Source organism: Zootoca vivipara, chromosome Z (assembly GCF_963506605.1).
Source record: "Zootoca vivipara chromosome Z, rZooViv1.1, whole genome shotgun sequence".
NCBI classification, from domain to species: Eukaryota; Metazoa; Chordata; class Lepidosauria; order Squamata; family Lacertidae; genus Zootoca; species Zootoca vivipara.
In genome coordinates, this window is record NC_083294.1 from 38,144,821 (window position 1) to 38,159,464 (window position 14,644).

Genomic DNA, 14,644 nt, shown 5'->3' on the forward strand with positions numbered 1-14,644 from the left:
TCCTGGGTACCTTCTTTAAGAATGCATTTTTAGTTCTTTCTGTTCTGATTGCTTCGTTTCTGTGGAGAAGAAGCTTTTCTTTGTCAACAGGATTATGTCCTTGAACAGTTCTATTTTGATGTCCATTCATTTTATGGGAATTTGTGGGCAGACAAATCTCTCTGAAGTGTGGGTGTTCCCACTTCTGCCCCATGGTCCATTGATGGTATTTCGGCTTTGCTGTATATTTTCCTCCTGGGGTATATACCCAGCCTCTGTTTTTCACATGTGGTGGATGCTCCCTCAGGTATACCTATTTTGGGAAAAAGTCTTTTATGAAATGGGACTCGTAATGTAAGGATCTTGATTCTAAAATAGCAATACTGCCTGTACTGTGTGTGTGTGTGTGTGCAGCACGTTAATGCTCTAAAGACCTTAAGGCACAACCAATGACCGCAGCACAATTGGCCATAGCTGGGGACTGGAAAACATTAAATATACTGTAGATTTATTTGAAATGTGTGGTTGTCACAAATCTGCAGCCCAGCTTTGACGGACAAGTTAACTGACAGGATATGTGAATATGGAAACCAACAAAAAGACAAGGGACCCCATGTTTGCAAAAATGGTTTGACTTTGTTTCATACAGTATTCTTTTAGAAAGGAATGTGGATTCTGGGCCTCTGATAACAAGTGGGTGACTGTGGACAGATACTTAAATCTACAGGGTGGATTGTGTGTTTTGTCTTGTTATTTTATTTGTATTTATTGTTTGTTTATTTATTTAATGAATTTTATTTTTAAAAATAACCTGCAAAGTGGTTTACCAAAAAAACCCCCTCACCATAGTAGTAAAATCAAGAAAAATTAACAACCCTACTTTAAAACATACAAAAGCTAAAATATTAAAACAGATTCAAATTACTTCAACTTTCTATGCATCTGGGGTTGCTTGCATAAACAAGAATGCTTTTAGCAGGTGCCGAGTATAGCAAAGGCTCCTGCTCTATCGCAATAGGCTAGGAGTTCCAAAGTGCAGGTGCTGCCACACTAAACAATGCAGTATAGTACAGGTATCATGTGGAACCTGTAGTAGTGCTTAAAACTACTGAAGGGGAGGTTTTCTTTATTGTGATTTCGCCATGCTCTGTATTATTTGAAAAGGAAAAAAACTTATTCTTGCTTCTAAATAAGCAGGGTGGTAGATCAGCCAGCACAGCAGCAATCTACATCATGATCAGTGGGACTTATTCCCTAGCCTACGATGCATGAGATTGGCTGCAATCCTATGCACCCCTTGCATCCACCTTGTGCCCCAGGAATCTGCACAAACCTGCACCAGAGAATTGTAGAGTTGGAAGGGGCCCCTAAGGGTCATCCAGCCAACCCCCTGGCAATGCAGGAATCTCAACTAGACCATCCTTGATCGATGACCATCCAGCCTCTGTTTAAAACCTCCCCTCCTCCCCAGGGTGTCCTTTCCACAGTCGAGCACAGCTCTTCCTGCCAGAAAGCTCTTCCTGATGTTCAGATGCGGAATCTCATTTCCTGTGACTTTGAATCCGCTGGTTCGAGTCCTTACCCTCCGGAGCAGGAGAAAACAAGCATGCTCCGACAAAAGTTTGGCTCCGACAAAAACAAACCACCTGCATGGCGCTGCCATTCCTTGCGGAATAAAACGTGGTCAGTTAGGACCCGTCTGCAAACCTGTCAATTGACCGCTGTTATTATGGTCACTTTAGGGTTGCCATATATGGAAGAGCAAAAAAAAAAAGATAAAAAAGAGGACTTTGCGACGGCCATTCAAAGCGAATAAATGCAATTTGTCTCAATTTGTTACCCTCCTCCCTTAAAAAAAAAGGACAACCTTTAATTATTATTGCAAGTGAGTACAGTAGTAGCAACAGCAGCCCTTGGCTTGGAAGGACCCTCGGAGGGGGCTTTTACTCGCGAGCGCAGCCGAGCATAGGATCGGGTCCGCACGGAAAGTGAGTGGGTGGGTGGGACACCTCCACCTGCGGGCAATAAAAGGCAAACAGCGCTGGGTGTCCTAGGGGCTCCTGCTTCGCTCGGCTTCCCAGCAGCAAGGCAACGTCCCTTTGACAAGCGAGGAGGGGAAGGAGGAGAAGAAGAAGGAGGCCCCGGGGCTCCGTCAAGCAGAGGCAGCAGAGGCTCCCCAGCTCCCCCGCGGACATCGGGGCCCGGCGCGCTCCGCCCCGGGGAGGCCCGAGGAAGAGGCCGCGAGGAGCCGGTTGGGGGCGGCGGCGGGAGAGGCGGCGGAGGCCTCACCGGTAAGAGGGAGAAGCCAGGCGCGGGTCCGGCTTCGCCCTCCGCCAGCGACTAGGCCTCTCCCCGGGAGGAGGGTCGGGGGGATGCTGGTGGGGGACCCATGCAGCGGAGCGGGGGGCTCGGCAGTCGCCCTTCGAGGCCTGCCCTGGGAGGCGGGGGAGGGAGGGGGCGAAGTGTTAAGGGCCGGCGGGGGTGGGAGGGAATGGGGCTGGATTGGGGAGCGCAGGCCCGCCTCTGCCCCCGGGGGTGGGTTTCGGGGCTGTAGCTGTGGGCTTCGCCGGGAGCACCTGTGGGGCGGTCGGGCGGGGAAGAAGGGGGAGGTGGGCCAGGGTCGTCGGCGCGGATGGCGAGGGAGGCCTGCTGGGCAGAAACGTCCCTAGGAAGCGGTGGACGGTCTTCGTCCCCTGCTGTCGCCCGCTGGGGTGGTCTGGGGTGCAGGGGGTGGGTGGCTTGGGTGTATGGCTTAGGGGTGATCTAGGGGTGCAGGGGGTGGGTGGCTTGGGTCTATGGCTTAGGGGTGATCTAGGCGTGCAGGGGGTGGGTGGCTTGGGTCTATGGCTTGGGGGGTGGTCTAGGGGTGCAGGGGTGGGTGGCTTGGGTGTATGGCTTAGGGGTGATCTAGGCGTGCAGGGGGTGGGTGGCTTGACTGCATGGCTTGGGGTGATCTAGGGGTGCAGGGGGTGGGGGGGCTTGGCTGCATGGCTTGCGGGAGGGTGGTCTAGGGCTGTAGGGGGTGGCTGAGGTCTTAGCATGGGCATAGCTAAGACGGACGGGCAAATTGCCCCCCAACAAGTAAATAAAAAAAATAACTAAGTGGGGTTCTGCCACCCCAACATGAAGCCTGCCCCTGTAATGTGAAGCCTGATTTCCCCTAACAAACACTGGCTACATCCATGGATCCTAGTGGTGTTGAATGGCTGGGTGCTAGTTGGGGCTGCAGGGGTGGGTGGGGGAAACCCCTGCATTGGCAGAAGAAGGGGGCATGGGGCATGAGGTGCTCTCTGGGGTGTTCAAAGAAGGCAGGGGGGGGCTTGCCTGTGGGAAGAAGCAGGAGGAGTGGGAAGGGCTAGGCTGGTGTCACGGAGCCCTGTGGGAGTGGAAGAAGGGGTGCTAAGTGTTGGCTGTTTGTGAGGCATAAGCAAGGCCTGAGGGTGCGTGAAGCAGAGGCCTGGCACTAAGTACTGGGTTGTGTTTGAAAAGCAAGAGGGGATTTTCAGCTCTGCAGGTTTGCAGGAACAGGGGAACTATCCCCATTGGGGTGGGTTGTCTGCATGGCTTCAGGAAAGTCCCTGTAGTGGGGAAGAAGGTGGGCACAAGGGGCTCTGAGGCTTGTGCCAGGGAATCTCCCTGTGGAGCTAGGTTGCAGGAAACCAAGGGCTATTCCCTCATGGAGAAGGGTTTGCGAAGTAAAACTACTTTGCTCTCTGGACTATGTGAGGAAAGCTTTGTGTGGGGCTGGGTTGTGGGAAACTATTTATGGCTCTTTAGCCAACTCAGGGTGGCATTCACTTGGCTCCCGTTTTATCCCCACAACAACTCTGAAGCAAGCTAGACTGGGAGATTGTCCCGTGACCACCCAGTGAGCTACATGGCTGAGTGGGGATTTGAACTCGGGTCTCCCCAGCCCTAGTCTTCACACTGTATAGCCACTACACCACAATATTGCAGCAAAGGCCTTTTCTTAAGGAGATGAGTGGGTTGTGGCATTAGAGAGGGTCATTTGTGGCCCTAGAGGTGTGGAAGAAGGATCAATATGCAAGCCATAGGAGAGTGGAGTGGGCCAGGACTCTGTGGGGTGTGAGACATGATTGGGATTAGAGGCCTCTGGAAAGGACTGTGGTGCTTTCTGAATTGGCTCAAGGAGTCATGGGTGGAGTTGCGGGGGGAGAAAAAGCACGTTGAAAAACTTTAGGGTCTGTCAACTCTGTGGGGCTGGGTGCAGGAAGCTGAGGACCTATGGCTGTGTTACTGTGTATAATTTAAAGAGACTTGTATGAAAGACTATTTCCGTTTGGGCCTAGGGAAATAGTTGAAGCCTGCTCATGACTTGGGGTTGGATGTGTAGGGTGTGTTTGCCTCTGCATGTGTTATTGGAGCTGTATGTGAGAAGGACCGCACATGCAGTGTGTGCATGTTTGGGTGCATGTGCTGCCAGATGAGGATGTACTGAGAGGCCCACTGAATAGAAGTGTTTGGGTCACATAAATGTAATGTGGAAATGCTTTGGGGTGGATTGAAGGAAAAAGAACTTAGCTCTCTTTTTTTGTACATAGGGCAATACCTGGGGGAAGGTGTTGTTTGGGGTTGGGTTTAGGAAGCAGCAGCTTATCTAAGAGGAACATATATGTGGATGAGGAAGAAGAGGTGTTATGAAGTCCAGTATTGGAAGCTGAGGGTAGTGGAGGTCTCATTTTATGGATGAGAATAGGCTCAATTTGTGAGAACTGTGTTTTACAATTTATAAGTTAAACTCTAGTCTAGTGCCTTTCTGTGGTATATACACCAGAGGGAGATATGCCCCCTTTTAGATATGAATTGAAGGAAGCAGATGCTTGAAGACTGCATACCATACTGTAGATTGAAAGGTGGGATGGATTTATATGTTATGGGAAGCAGGAACTGGTATCTCCAAGTATTGATAGGGTCTAGGAAGAGCCAATGTTAGGCTTGGATTGAGGAGAAGGGTCAAATTTCTGCTTGACTATGCTTGATCACATAATAGAGTGATCTTGGTTGATCATAAATTGGCATAATATTGGCCTAACTGCCATGACGCCACAATATTTCCAGTATGTGTTTTAGTCTTTTTTGCCTCACCGAGACCCTGGGGAGATAAAAGGGTAAAAATAAAACCAAATAGTTGCTTGGATAATTTTATTATCTTTTAAAATCGTTCAATAGAGTTATCATGGTAACTAACAAAAACAAACCAAGAACAACAAAATTCACAGGAACAGCACTCAAAATTCAGAGCAGATAGGACCAGTAAAATCAGTTAAAAAGCATGGAATAATAAGGTATTTGATGGTCCCAAAATAATTTCAGAACAGGTAAAAGGCAATCCTTTCCACAGATGGCCTGCCACAAGCAGGGCACAGTTGGCGAGAATACTCTTCCTGCTTGCAGAAGAAAGGGCATAGTGTCATCCTATCACATCAAGTAATGTAATGATATTTTGATAGTGGGACAGTTGAGAAGGGTGGTTAGGAGGAAAAGGAGCATCAGGGTGTTTCTATCTTCTTCTTTTTCTAAGGCTAAAGTAATATAAAGTACAGTTATGTAAAAACAGTATGCCAGCTCTTTCAATCTATATCTTTAAAAATGGTGAAGGTGCATGTGTGTTATTCCCCACTTTTCTCCCACAAGCACTTACCCAATTGTCCTGAAATTTGGCCACAACCTTAGAGTCACATGAGAGCAGGTAATCATGCACTTACACTGACCAGCTGACACACCTAACACAGGTAAAAACCTGGATTTGTGGTCAAAAATTTTGGGCCTTCCAATGGACATTCAATGAACAATGGACAATCCCTCACGCCTCGGAGACCACGCCTCAAACAGAGAGCAAACCGCCCCGAGACCAAGCCGCTCCTCAGGGAACCAAGCCCGCCTCGGAGATTGCACACCCGAGACCAGGCCGCTCCCCAGGGACCCACGCCCACCCAGGAGATCACGTACCAGTGACCCCCCCAACCAAGCCCCTCCACAGCGACCCCCTCCCCCCGAGCAAGCCCACTCCACACACCCCCACCCCACGGTTCCCGCCCCCCATCCTGCCACCTCCCACGACCCCCTCCCCCCCAAGCAAGCCCACTCCACACACCCCCACCCCACGGATCGCACCTCCTGGGACCCACCCCCGCCTCAGAGATCACACTGATCCACCCCACCCCCACTCCATGGATCCCGCCACTGCTGATAACACCACCCCCACGGACCAGGCCGCCTCCACAACAGCCCTACCCCTCTCCAAACTACCTCCCACGACCACCTCCGCCCCGAGCAACCCCACTCCACACCCCACACCCCCACTGATCCCGCCGCCTCCTGGGACCCACCCCCACCCCACAGATCCTGCCGCCACCGATAACGCCACCCCCACGGACCAGGCCGCCTCCACAACAGCCCTACCCCTCTCCAAACTAACTCCCGTGACCCCCTCCCCCCCGATCAAACCCACTCCACACCCCCACACCCCACGGACTTACACCCTCCACACGCCTCTCCACAATCAAGACCCATGACCCTCATGGACACTAACCCCCTCAGTATCCCACCTCACCACAAACCCCCACTACAACCCTCTACAGTGGTGCCTCGCTTAACGAATGCCCTGCTTAACAAAATTTCCGCTTAACGAAAGGATTTTTCGAGCGGAGCTTGCCTCGCTAGACGAATGCGTTTTATGAAAAATTTGTCTAGCGAATCGCGGTTTCCCATAGGAATGCATTGAAATTTAATTAATGCGTTCCTATGGGCAAAAAAATATTCAAAAAATATTCAGTGCATTCCTATGGGATTCACTAGACGAATTTTTTCGCTATAAGAAAAGACCCGTGGAACGAATTAATTTCGTCTAGCGAGGCACCACTGTACCCTGAAGACCCCCCACCCACAATACCCTCCCCAACCAATACCAAGACCCCCCAAGGACCCTCACCTTTCCTCAACCCTCCCCTCCCACCCCCCAAATACCAGGATCACCCAGAGAACCACACCTCCCCTGGGTGGGGATTACCGGGAAGAAGGAGTTGGGGGATTCACAAGGATAAGCGATGGGGTGTGTGTGCAAACAGAATAGATCATGGATCGGGACAGGGTTGGGGCAATCACAGGGATTAGCCACAGCAGTGCGTGGCAGGGCCAGCTAGTACATCTATAAAATTAAAATAGCTCTAAACATGCTTGAAAGCCTTCCTTGAAGATGCACAGATTCTGGAGAAGGGACTGTGAACATGGAAGCAAAATAGGATGCCTGTGTTCAGGAAGAAGGGGTTGAATTGTGTTACAACCCACACTGCAGCATGACAGTACTAGTGCGAGTCTACTGCTAACCGCTAAAAGGTCAGTTGCATCACCATGCAGTGGGAATGTGGTTGCAGCTGGACCATTATGGTACAGGTTGTTTATAGCTTTCACTATAATCTTCTGCTCAGCCATAAATTCCTCTCTAGTGTCTACCATCAATGCAGTATTATTGAAGATAGGAACAAATTTCTTTTTGATTTGCTTCATAAAACATCCTCTTCTGTTTGTGGAACGAAAGTCTTAACCAGGGGCAGAGGAAGAGGGGGCCCCCAGCTGCGCGATCCCAGTGGGGTGGTCCACGCGATCCCAGAATGCACGCCATGCCCCTGCGGGCGGTGCGCCCAGCCCCCGGGACGCGCACCAGCCCCACCCCCGCCTGCTCTCCGCCCCCAACGCCGGAGCATGAAGCTCCACCACTGGTCTTAACAGTCCAAGTTTACCAATGGGAACCAAGATGCAGGCAGATGAGCCTGGTACTGCAGTTGTTTTTTCCAGCATCCTTGGACACTTACCAGGCTATCTAGAAGTTAGTTATTTGTATGTGCTACACCCCAATTCTCTTCTGCGTGATTTTAATTTTTAAGATAGGATGCTTTCTGGTTATTGTTGTTTTAAAATATGGCAAAGGACATTATATAGCCCATTTCAGCGTTGTGTTTGAACTTCAATGGGTGTATGTATTTTACTGGGATGTTTATTAAGAAACAAGATAAGCAGCAGCACATGTGGGTGTACACCTGTGATCAAGGTGTTTTTTAAAGGATGGGAACAGGTGATGGCTTTGCCAGCAGCTGCATTTTATTATTTGCTCCAGTTTCCCTTGAGTCTTGCAATTTGGACCCTGACATCTCAGAAGAGAGCTTGCAAGGATTTGCCAGTATACTTCCTAACATATTAATGTAGCAGAAGGGAGTATTTTGTTATGTTCTGACTTGAATACAAAAAAAATAAATCTGTTGAGAACTCTGGCATTTTAGGAGAGAATGCAAACTCTACAAATCGTAATATAATTTCTAGTGCAGAGCTTAAAGACAAACTAGAAGACTGAGAAGGGAAACATACTACAGTGTGGAGGAATGGAATTCATGACCTGTATTCTGAAAAGCCAGAAAATCTCAAGATAAAAAAATTAACTGGATTATATTGCCTTTCAAAGTACACTGCATTCCAAGGTGTGTAATTAATTATAGCATAGTGTGAGGAACAGATTTCGCTAAGTTATGCTAAACCAAACTTGGAGTGTAGATTTCTTATGCACTTGACCTCTGTTATAAATGAAGCAGTAAATACACATAGACAGTATGTGTATCTTGCCTTGAAACTTAACATAGTTGTGAGTGAAATGTGGAAGCATTTCTTTGCCATGTTAATGGAAACTAGTTCATCCATGTAACACAGAAACTGCATTGCTTGACTGGGTGTTGTCTAAGAAGACAGAATAGATTTTTGATTACTGCAGATGCTCTTTAAAAGCAATAGTCATTTTTAACAGAAAAGAACGTTTGACTTGTGCAGTTTACATGTTCTAATTGTATTGGAAATAGCTTAGTTTAGAGACTTTCCCTAAAGTACTCATTTGCTAGAATTACTAAGCTGTGTTTATATACCGGTATATTTGTAGATATGTAAAGTTTCAGAAAGCAGTTTTTGTGTAGTTTGTTTTAGACTTTGTTAAAATATTTTTATACCGTTTCCCCAGCAGTTCAATTATAATTTTAAAAAGTACCTTAAAGACCAACTAAGTTTATATTTTGGTATGAGCTTTCGTGTGCATGCACACTTCTTCAGATACACTAGAAACAGAAGAAATTAACTTCTGTTTCTAGTGTATTTGAAGAAGTGTGCATGCACACGAAAGCTCATACCAAAATATAAACTTAGTTGGTCTTTAAGGTGCTTCTGAAGGAATTTTTTTATTTTGCTTCAACTCAGACCAACACGGCTACCTACCTGTAATTTTAAAAAGAGCTTGGATACATTAGCTGCAATTCTTTCATTGCTATTAGAGCTTGAAGGATGTAGTCCTAATTACACTTGCTAGGGAGTAAGACCAGTGGAACTCATTTCTGGGTAAACATAGTTTGCAATGTGCCACGAGTGTGTATTTTATCTTAAATGGTTTCTTGGTTATCTTACTGGGTTTCTTTCAAATTGGTTCTTGGTTGGCATTATGTGACATGCTTAGTGATTTATCCAGTAGTGGTGTGTAGTTCAGCTGCAAATGCTTTTTTGTATCTGCATAGGTTTTCATGTGTGTGTGTGTACGTTTTGCTGGGAGTTTGGACTTAATTTCAAATTCTTCTGTAATTCAATAAGAGATCCTATTGAGACTGTGTGTTGTATTTAACACTCCTCAGTGTGTATTATATATCTTCCCTACCAACCCTTTAGGATTATTGTATGCCATTTTTAAGATGACTGTATATCATTTTAAAATTTTTGTGTTTTTAGACAATAACCTTTAAAATAGCAAACAAACAAGGTTGCAATCCCATTGAGCTCCATTGAAATAAAAGGCCCTTCATTCAAAGTAAATTTGCAAAGGTAGGATCATTCTGCAAGAGCAAACATTTTTAGGTCTAAATGTGCCTCTAATTTTAATTCAGAAAATAGTGTACTGGTCAGAAATTTGGAAAACACAGGTCCAGCTTGAAAGATGTATGGTATGAATGACAGCTGTGTTTAATGTCACCTTGCACCGTTTGCATGGTGCAAGCAGCTGCCCCTAGTAACTATGTAGAATATAAAGGAGCGTGCTTTATTTGCTCTTTATCATAACTGCCCCTCTTTAATTGTTTTTCTAAAGGACCTCTGGACATCATGAATCACACTGTAGTATATGATACCTCAGAATCTATGGAGCTCTGTGCTTTTCATCGACTCTATCTTAAGCCGGTAGCGAAATTGACAATCTGTGTGCTGCTTCCAGAACAGACCGGATCTACCCACGTATCAAAGTGGGAAGTGATTGAAAAGCTGAAGAATATGGTTTGTCCAGACCGGTTCACCAGTGTTAAGCTTATAAAGAGCACTAAGGGTTTCATTCTGTTTGAGGGAGAGGCAGAAACCAAGCGCTTGGTTTGTAGCCTGAAGGAGAAGCTTCATGGCAAGATGATAAAAGTCAGTTGCTTCAAAGATGATTTGCAAGTGGTTGTCATGGAGCCATTTTCTGATTTGCTAACTGCTCAGGAGTTGGAACCCACTTTGAACACTAGAGAATTGCCAGAGGAAGACTTAGCAGAACAAAGAAAGGATAGTCCTGATTGCATCCATTTGGAAGGATTGCCACGCAAATGGTTTGCAGTAAAAGGCTCAGGTAGTCAATCACCAAGTGAAGATGTCTTGAGAGCAGTGTTTGAAAATTTTGGGAAGATCAAGAATGTAGATATCCCTATGCTTGACCCTTATAGGGAAGAAGTGGTGGGAGGAAGCATGGATAATTTGACTTTGCGTGCCCTTTTGAACCTGCGGACATTTGAAGCTTTTGTCCAATACCAGGAGTCCACATCTATTTCAAAAGCTATGGAGACATTTAAGGGAATGAAGCTGATGTTTAAAGGGGATGATGGAAAAGCTCTTGCATGTAACATCAAGGTAAGAAGTATTGCTTAGGGGCAGCTATTTTTAGTCTGTTGCTGTAAAAACTACCAAGTCTTATGCCACCTGAAAGGCTGGCAATTTTATTTTGGCATAGGCCTAGGCATTATACCGTAGGTGGAAGTGCCTAGTGGTGTGGAATCTAGTCCCATGAAAGGATATGCTGAATTAAATTTTTCATGGACTAAAAAACGCTTCATCAACCCACTTGCATCTGATGGTGGGAGTCACGTTCCACAATTAATCTGCCACCCTTTCAGGTGGCACCAGAGTTTTTGTGTTGTGCCAGGGATGGGGAACCTGTGGCTCTCCAAGGTTGCTGGGCTACAACTTTTGTCATCCTTGACCATTAGTCATATTGGCTCAAAGTTGATGGGAGCTGCAGTTCAACAACCTCTGGAAACCACATGCTTTAGGAAACAGGAGTCCTTCCGTTTGTGGAAGAGTCTTGCAGAAGCCAGCATTAATGGAAGAGAAGTGATGTTTGCCTATCCTACAGCCTCCTGTACCCCCTTCCATGCTGTTGCAAGGGGTCTCACAACTCTCTGGATCAGAACTGAAGGGCACAATTCATCCCCCCCATTTCCTGCCATATGGTTTTGACAGCTTTGGTCTTCTTTGTGTGGGGTATCTGCTTCCATATACAGAAACTTGGAATGATTACAGAGAATAAATCACAGCTTCCTAGAAAATATGCATTTTCTGGTGCTACCTAACTGGAATATCTTTCAGCATTATTTGCATGTTTGGTCTTTAATGGGTGTACAATTGCAGCTTTGAAAATAATTTCACTTTGTTCACCTCTTAGATTACTTGGATTTCATTTCATTTCATTAAATGTGTGTAGCCTAGTTACGCGGACACCTTTTAGCTCTTTTCATTTTTTATATGGGAGAATTTTGAAAGATGCCCAATCCTCATTTTAAAATTGAGGGCAAATAACAGCTGGTTTTCAGAGCCTTGGGGATATCCCAACTGAATCTTTAAACTGCCTTTATAATTCCAACCCCCTGCTCCAAAAATAGAAGCTTGCAGTTTGGCACAGGGACCAGATGGGAAGTGTTCATGCTGGGTCATGATCACCAGCAATTATTTCTCAGTAGCACAATATAATTCTTCCTTTACTTGAGCATGAGTCTTCCTGCCACCTTCATGTCATCTGTGTTGGGCTGCATAGCAAAGCCTTCTTTCTTGTATGGAGATAGTTGAGCCAAAGTGGTTTAGGGACTGTCCAGATGCTGTTAAGGCTCCCTGTGTTCTATTTGAGATCTTGAAATTGGCTCTGGAGACCTTGTAGATTTTGTATGTTTGAGTGAGCGATGCTACAATTTGTCCTTTTTTAAATTTTTAAACAGGTGACACCTGATACTACTGATCATTTCAGTGAGAGTGCTATAATTCAGAGAAACCAGGAAAAATTAACTCTGCAAGAACTAGAGAGAGCGCGAAAGAGGGAAGAAGACAGAGGGGGAAAAGGGATTGAAAGGTGAGGAATCTCTGTGGCTTTTTCTTTCTTCTTCGAAAGACAAGATTGAGCATGCCCTGTTAGTGGGGAAACTGAGATAAGAGGATTGTTTCTTGTGGCTGTGAGGGCTCCATACTTTCTCTTTGCATAATGGCAACTGACATTGTGTACCAAAATCAGCTGGACCTTGTGACTTGCCTAAGTTTATGCAAGTAGAGAAAATCTGCATACTTTCCCTTTTTTGCCATTTTATTAGTTATGCATAATTCAGATTTTGTTTAGTTATTGGGATATCTATGTGAGATAACTGAAAACCTGCCCCCCAAGTACTTGAAATCTTTTCCAGACACCTTTCTGCCTCGTGAGATTTCAGCAGGCATTTATACATATGCCATAAGGGCTTATACTATGCCATAAGGGCTAGAAACATTTCTTTAAAAACAAAAACAAATGAAAATTGAGTCTTGGGAAATTAATTTGTTTACCCAGTACTAAATTGTGTGCTCCTGTAGCATTCACGTTACCGTGATTATTTTACTTCCTTCCCCAAAGTACATTTCAGTGTAACTAATAAAACTGAAGGACTTTTAACAGAAGGCTGCAAACATCAAAACACTGTTTCTCACTTCATGTTTTATCTGCAGCTGTTATTAGTTTTACATGCCACCCCAATCTCCAATCAGCGTGAGATTCCAGGGGTTCTGGGCGCTTACCCAGGGTTTGTGTTTTCTTTTGGAAATGAGGCGCAGTGGGGGACTGTGTGTCTTTCGGATATATGGTTTATTTATACATATATACAGACTGAACCTACAATGGAGGGGTTCACAGCATTAACACCCCAATAGGGTCTTGCTTCTATCATAGCCATAGCCTTAGATTTAGTAGACATCAAACCTTGTGCTCTGCCTCTCTAGCTTTCCAGCCTGCAGCTTTACTTCTGGATCATATCACTCCTATACTCTGCCTTCCACAGACCCCCCCTTCCTTTGCTCACCTTACTAGTAGGCTAGCTTGGTTTGAGTAGTTTTGAACACTAGCTAGAGCCAGGGATTAGAAGGGTCTGGCACCCGCAAACTCATAACAGTTTCTGTAGGTGCAAACTTGATAGTGAAGACATCTAGATCAGTGTTTCCCAACCTTGTGCCTCCAGCTGTTTTCGGACTACAATTCCCATCATTTCTGACCACTGGTCTTGCTAGCTAGGGATGATGGGAGTTGTAGTCCCAAAACATCTGGAGGCACAAGGTTGGGAAACACTGATCTAGATTACTGGAGAAAACTAGCAAGATATCAACAGTCCAACTTTTGGCCATGGGATTACTATCTGGTTACTAATTTGTCCTGCTATTGAAAACATGTTTCAGGAAGTAATAATCTATATTACTTACTATACTATACTTAGTATACTATACTATATTACTACTATACTATACAGTGGTGCCTCGCTAGACGAATTTAATTCGTTCCATGGGTCTTTTCTTATAACGAAAAAATTCGTCTAGCGAATCCCATAGGAATGCATTGAATTTTTTTCGGATTTTTTTTGCCCATAGGAACGCATTAATTGAATTTCAGTGCATTCCTATGGGAAACCGTGATTCGCTAGATGAAAACGAATTCGTCTAGCGAGGCAACCTCCGCTAGAAAAAACCTTTCATTAAGCGAAAATTTCGTTAAGCAGGGCATTCGTTAAGCGAGGCACCACTGTATTACTTACTATAGATGTAAAGGATCCGTGTTTGGGACTTTCCACTTTTCTTGGAAACCGCTTGACCGATTGCATTCCAATTTGGACACAGCGTCCAGTACCAATACGCAAGTGCCAACATAACATAACCTTAGATTCCACACATGCCAAACCTTTGGCAGGTAAAAACGGAATTTTCTCAAAAAACAAAAACAACACATAGCACCCTCCACTGGACATCAAAGGAACATACACCTCACCTGCTGCCATTGGCTGCATACTATCAGTGACATCACAACAGAACATTCCAACCAACTTAATATGGGCCTTTAACAGAAAACAACACCAATGCAGGGGAACCGGCCAGGCCACAGGGGTTTGCGAGGGGGACAAGGTGTGGCCAGTCGCGGATGAGCCATGGTGGGGGTGGGGAGGTGACAGAATAGGTCATGGGTCAGGACAGAGTGGGGGGGAATGACCCAGGGGTGGGGGGAGGAGGGGGCAGAATAGGTCATGGGTCGGGACAGGGTGGGGGCAGTCACAGGGATGAGTCACAGCAACACGTGGCCGGGACAGCTAGTAATAACTGCCCATCT

At 45.9% G+C, this 14,644-nt stretch overlaps 1 protein-coding gene across 3 annotated transcripts in view; it reads left to right on the forward strand.

The window, feature by feature from the left end:
• Positions 1-14,644, forward strand: part of LOC118084361 (A-kinase anchor protein 17B) — a 32,981-nt gene that overhangs the window by 4,544 nt on the left and 13,793 nt on the right. The window contains exons 1-3 of one of the 3 annotated variants that reach the window (XM_060270415.1): positions 1,551-1,967; positions 10,106-10,893; positions 12,252-12,382. In XM_060270415.1, the coding sequence (XP_060126398.1) occupies positions 10,120-10,893; positions 12,252-12,382 (905 nt within the window). In that variant the 5' untranslated portion in view covers positions 1,551-1,967; positions 10,106-10,119. Of the gene's footprint in view, positions 1-1,550; positions 1,968-6,182; positions 8,472-10,105; positions 10,894-12,251; positions 12,383-14,644 lie in introns of those variants that run through there. The other 2 variants (XM_060270414.1, XM_035113803.2) reach the window with 2 other exon arrangements.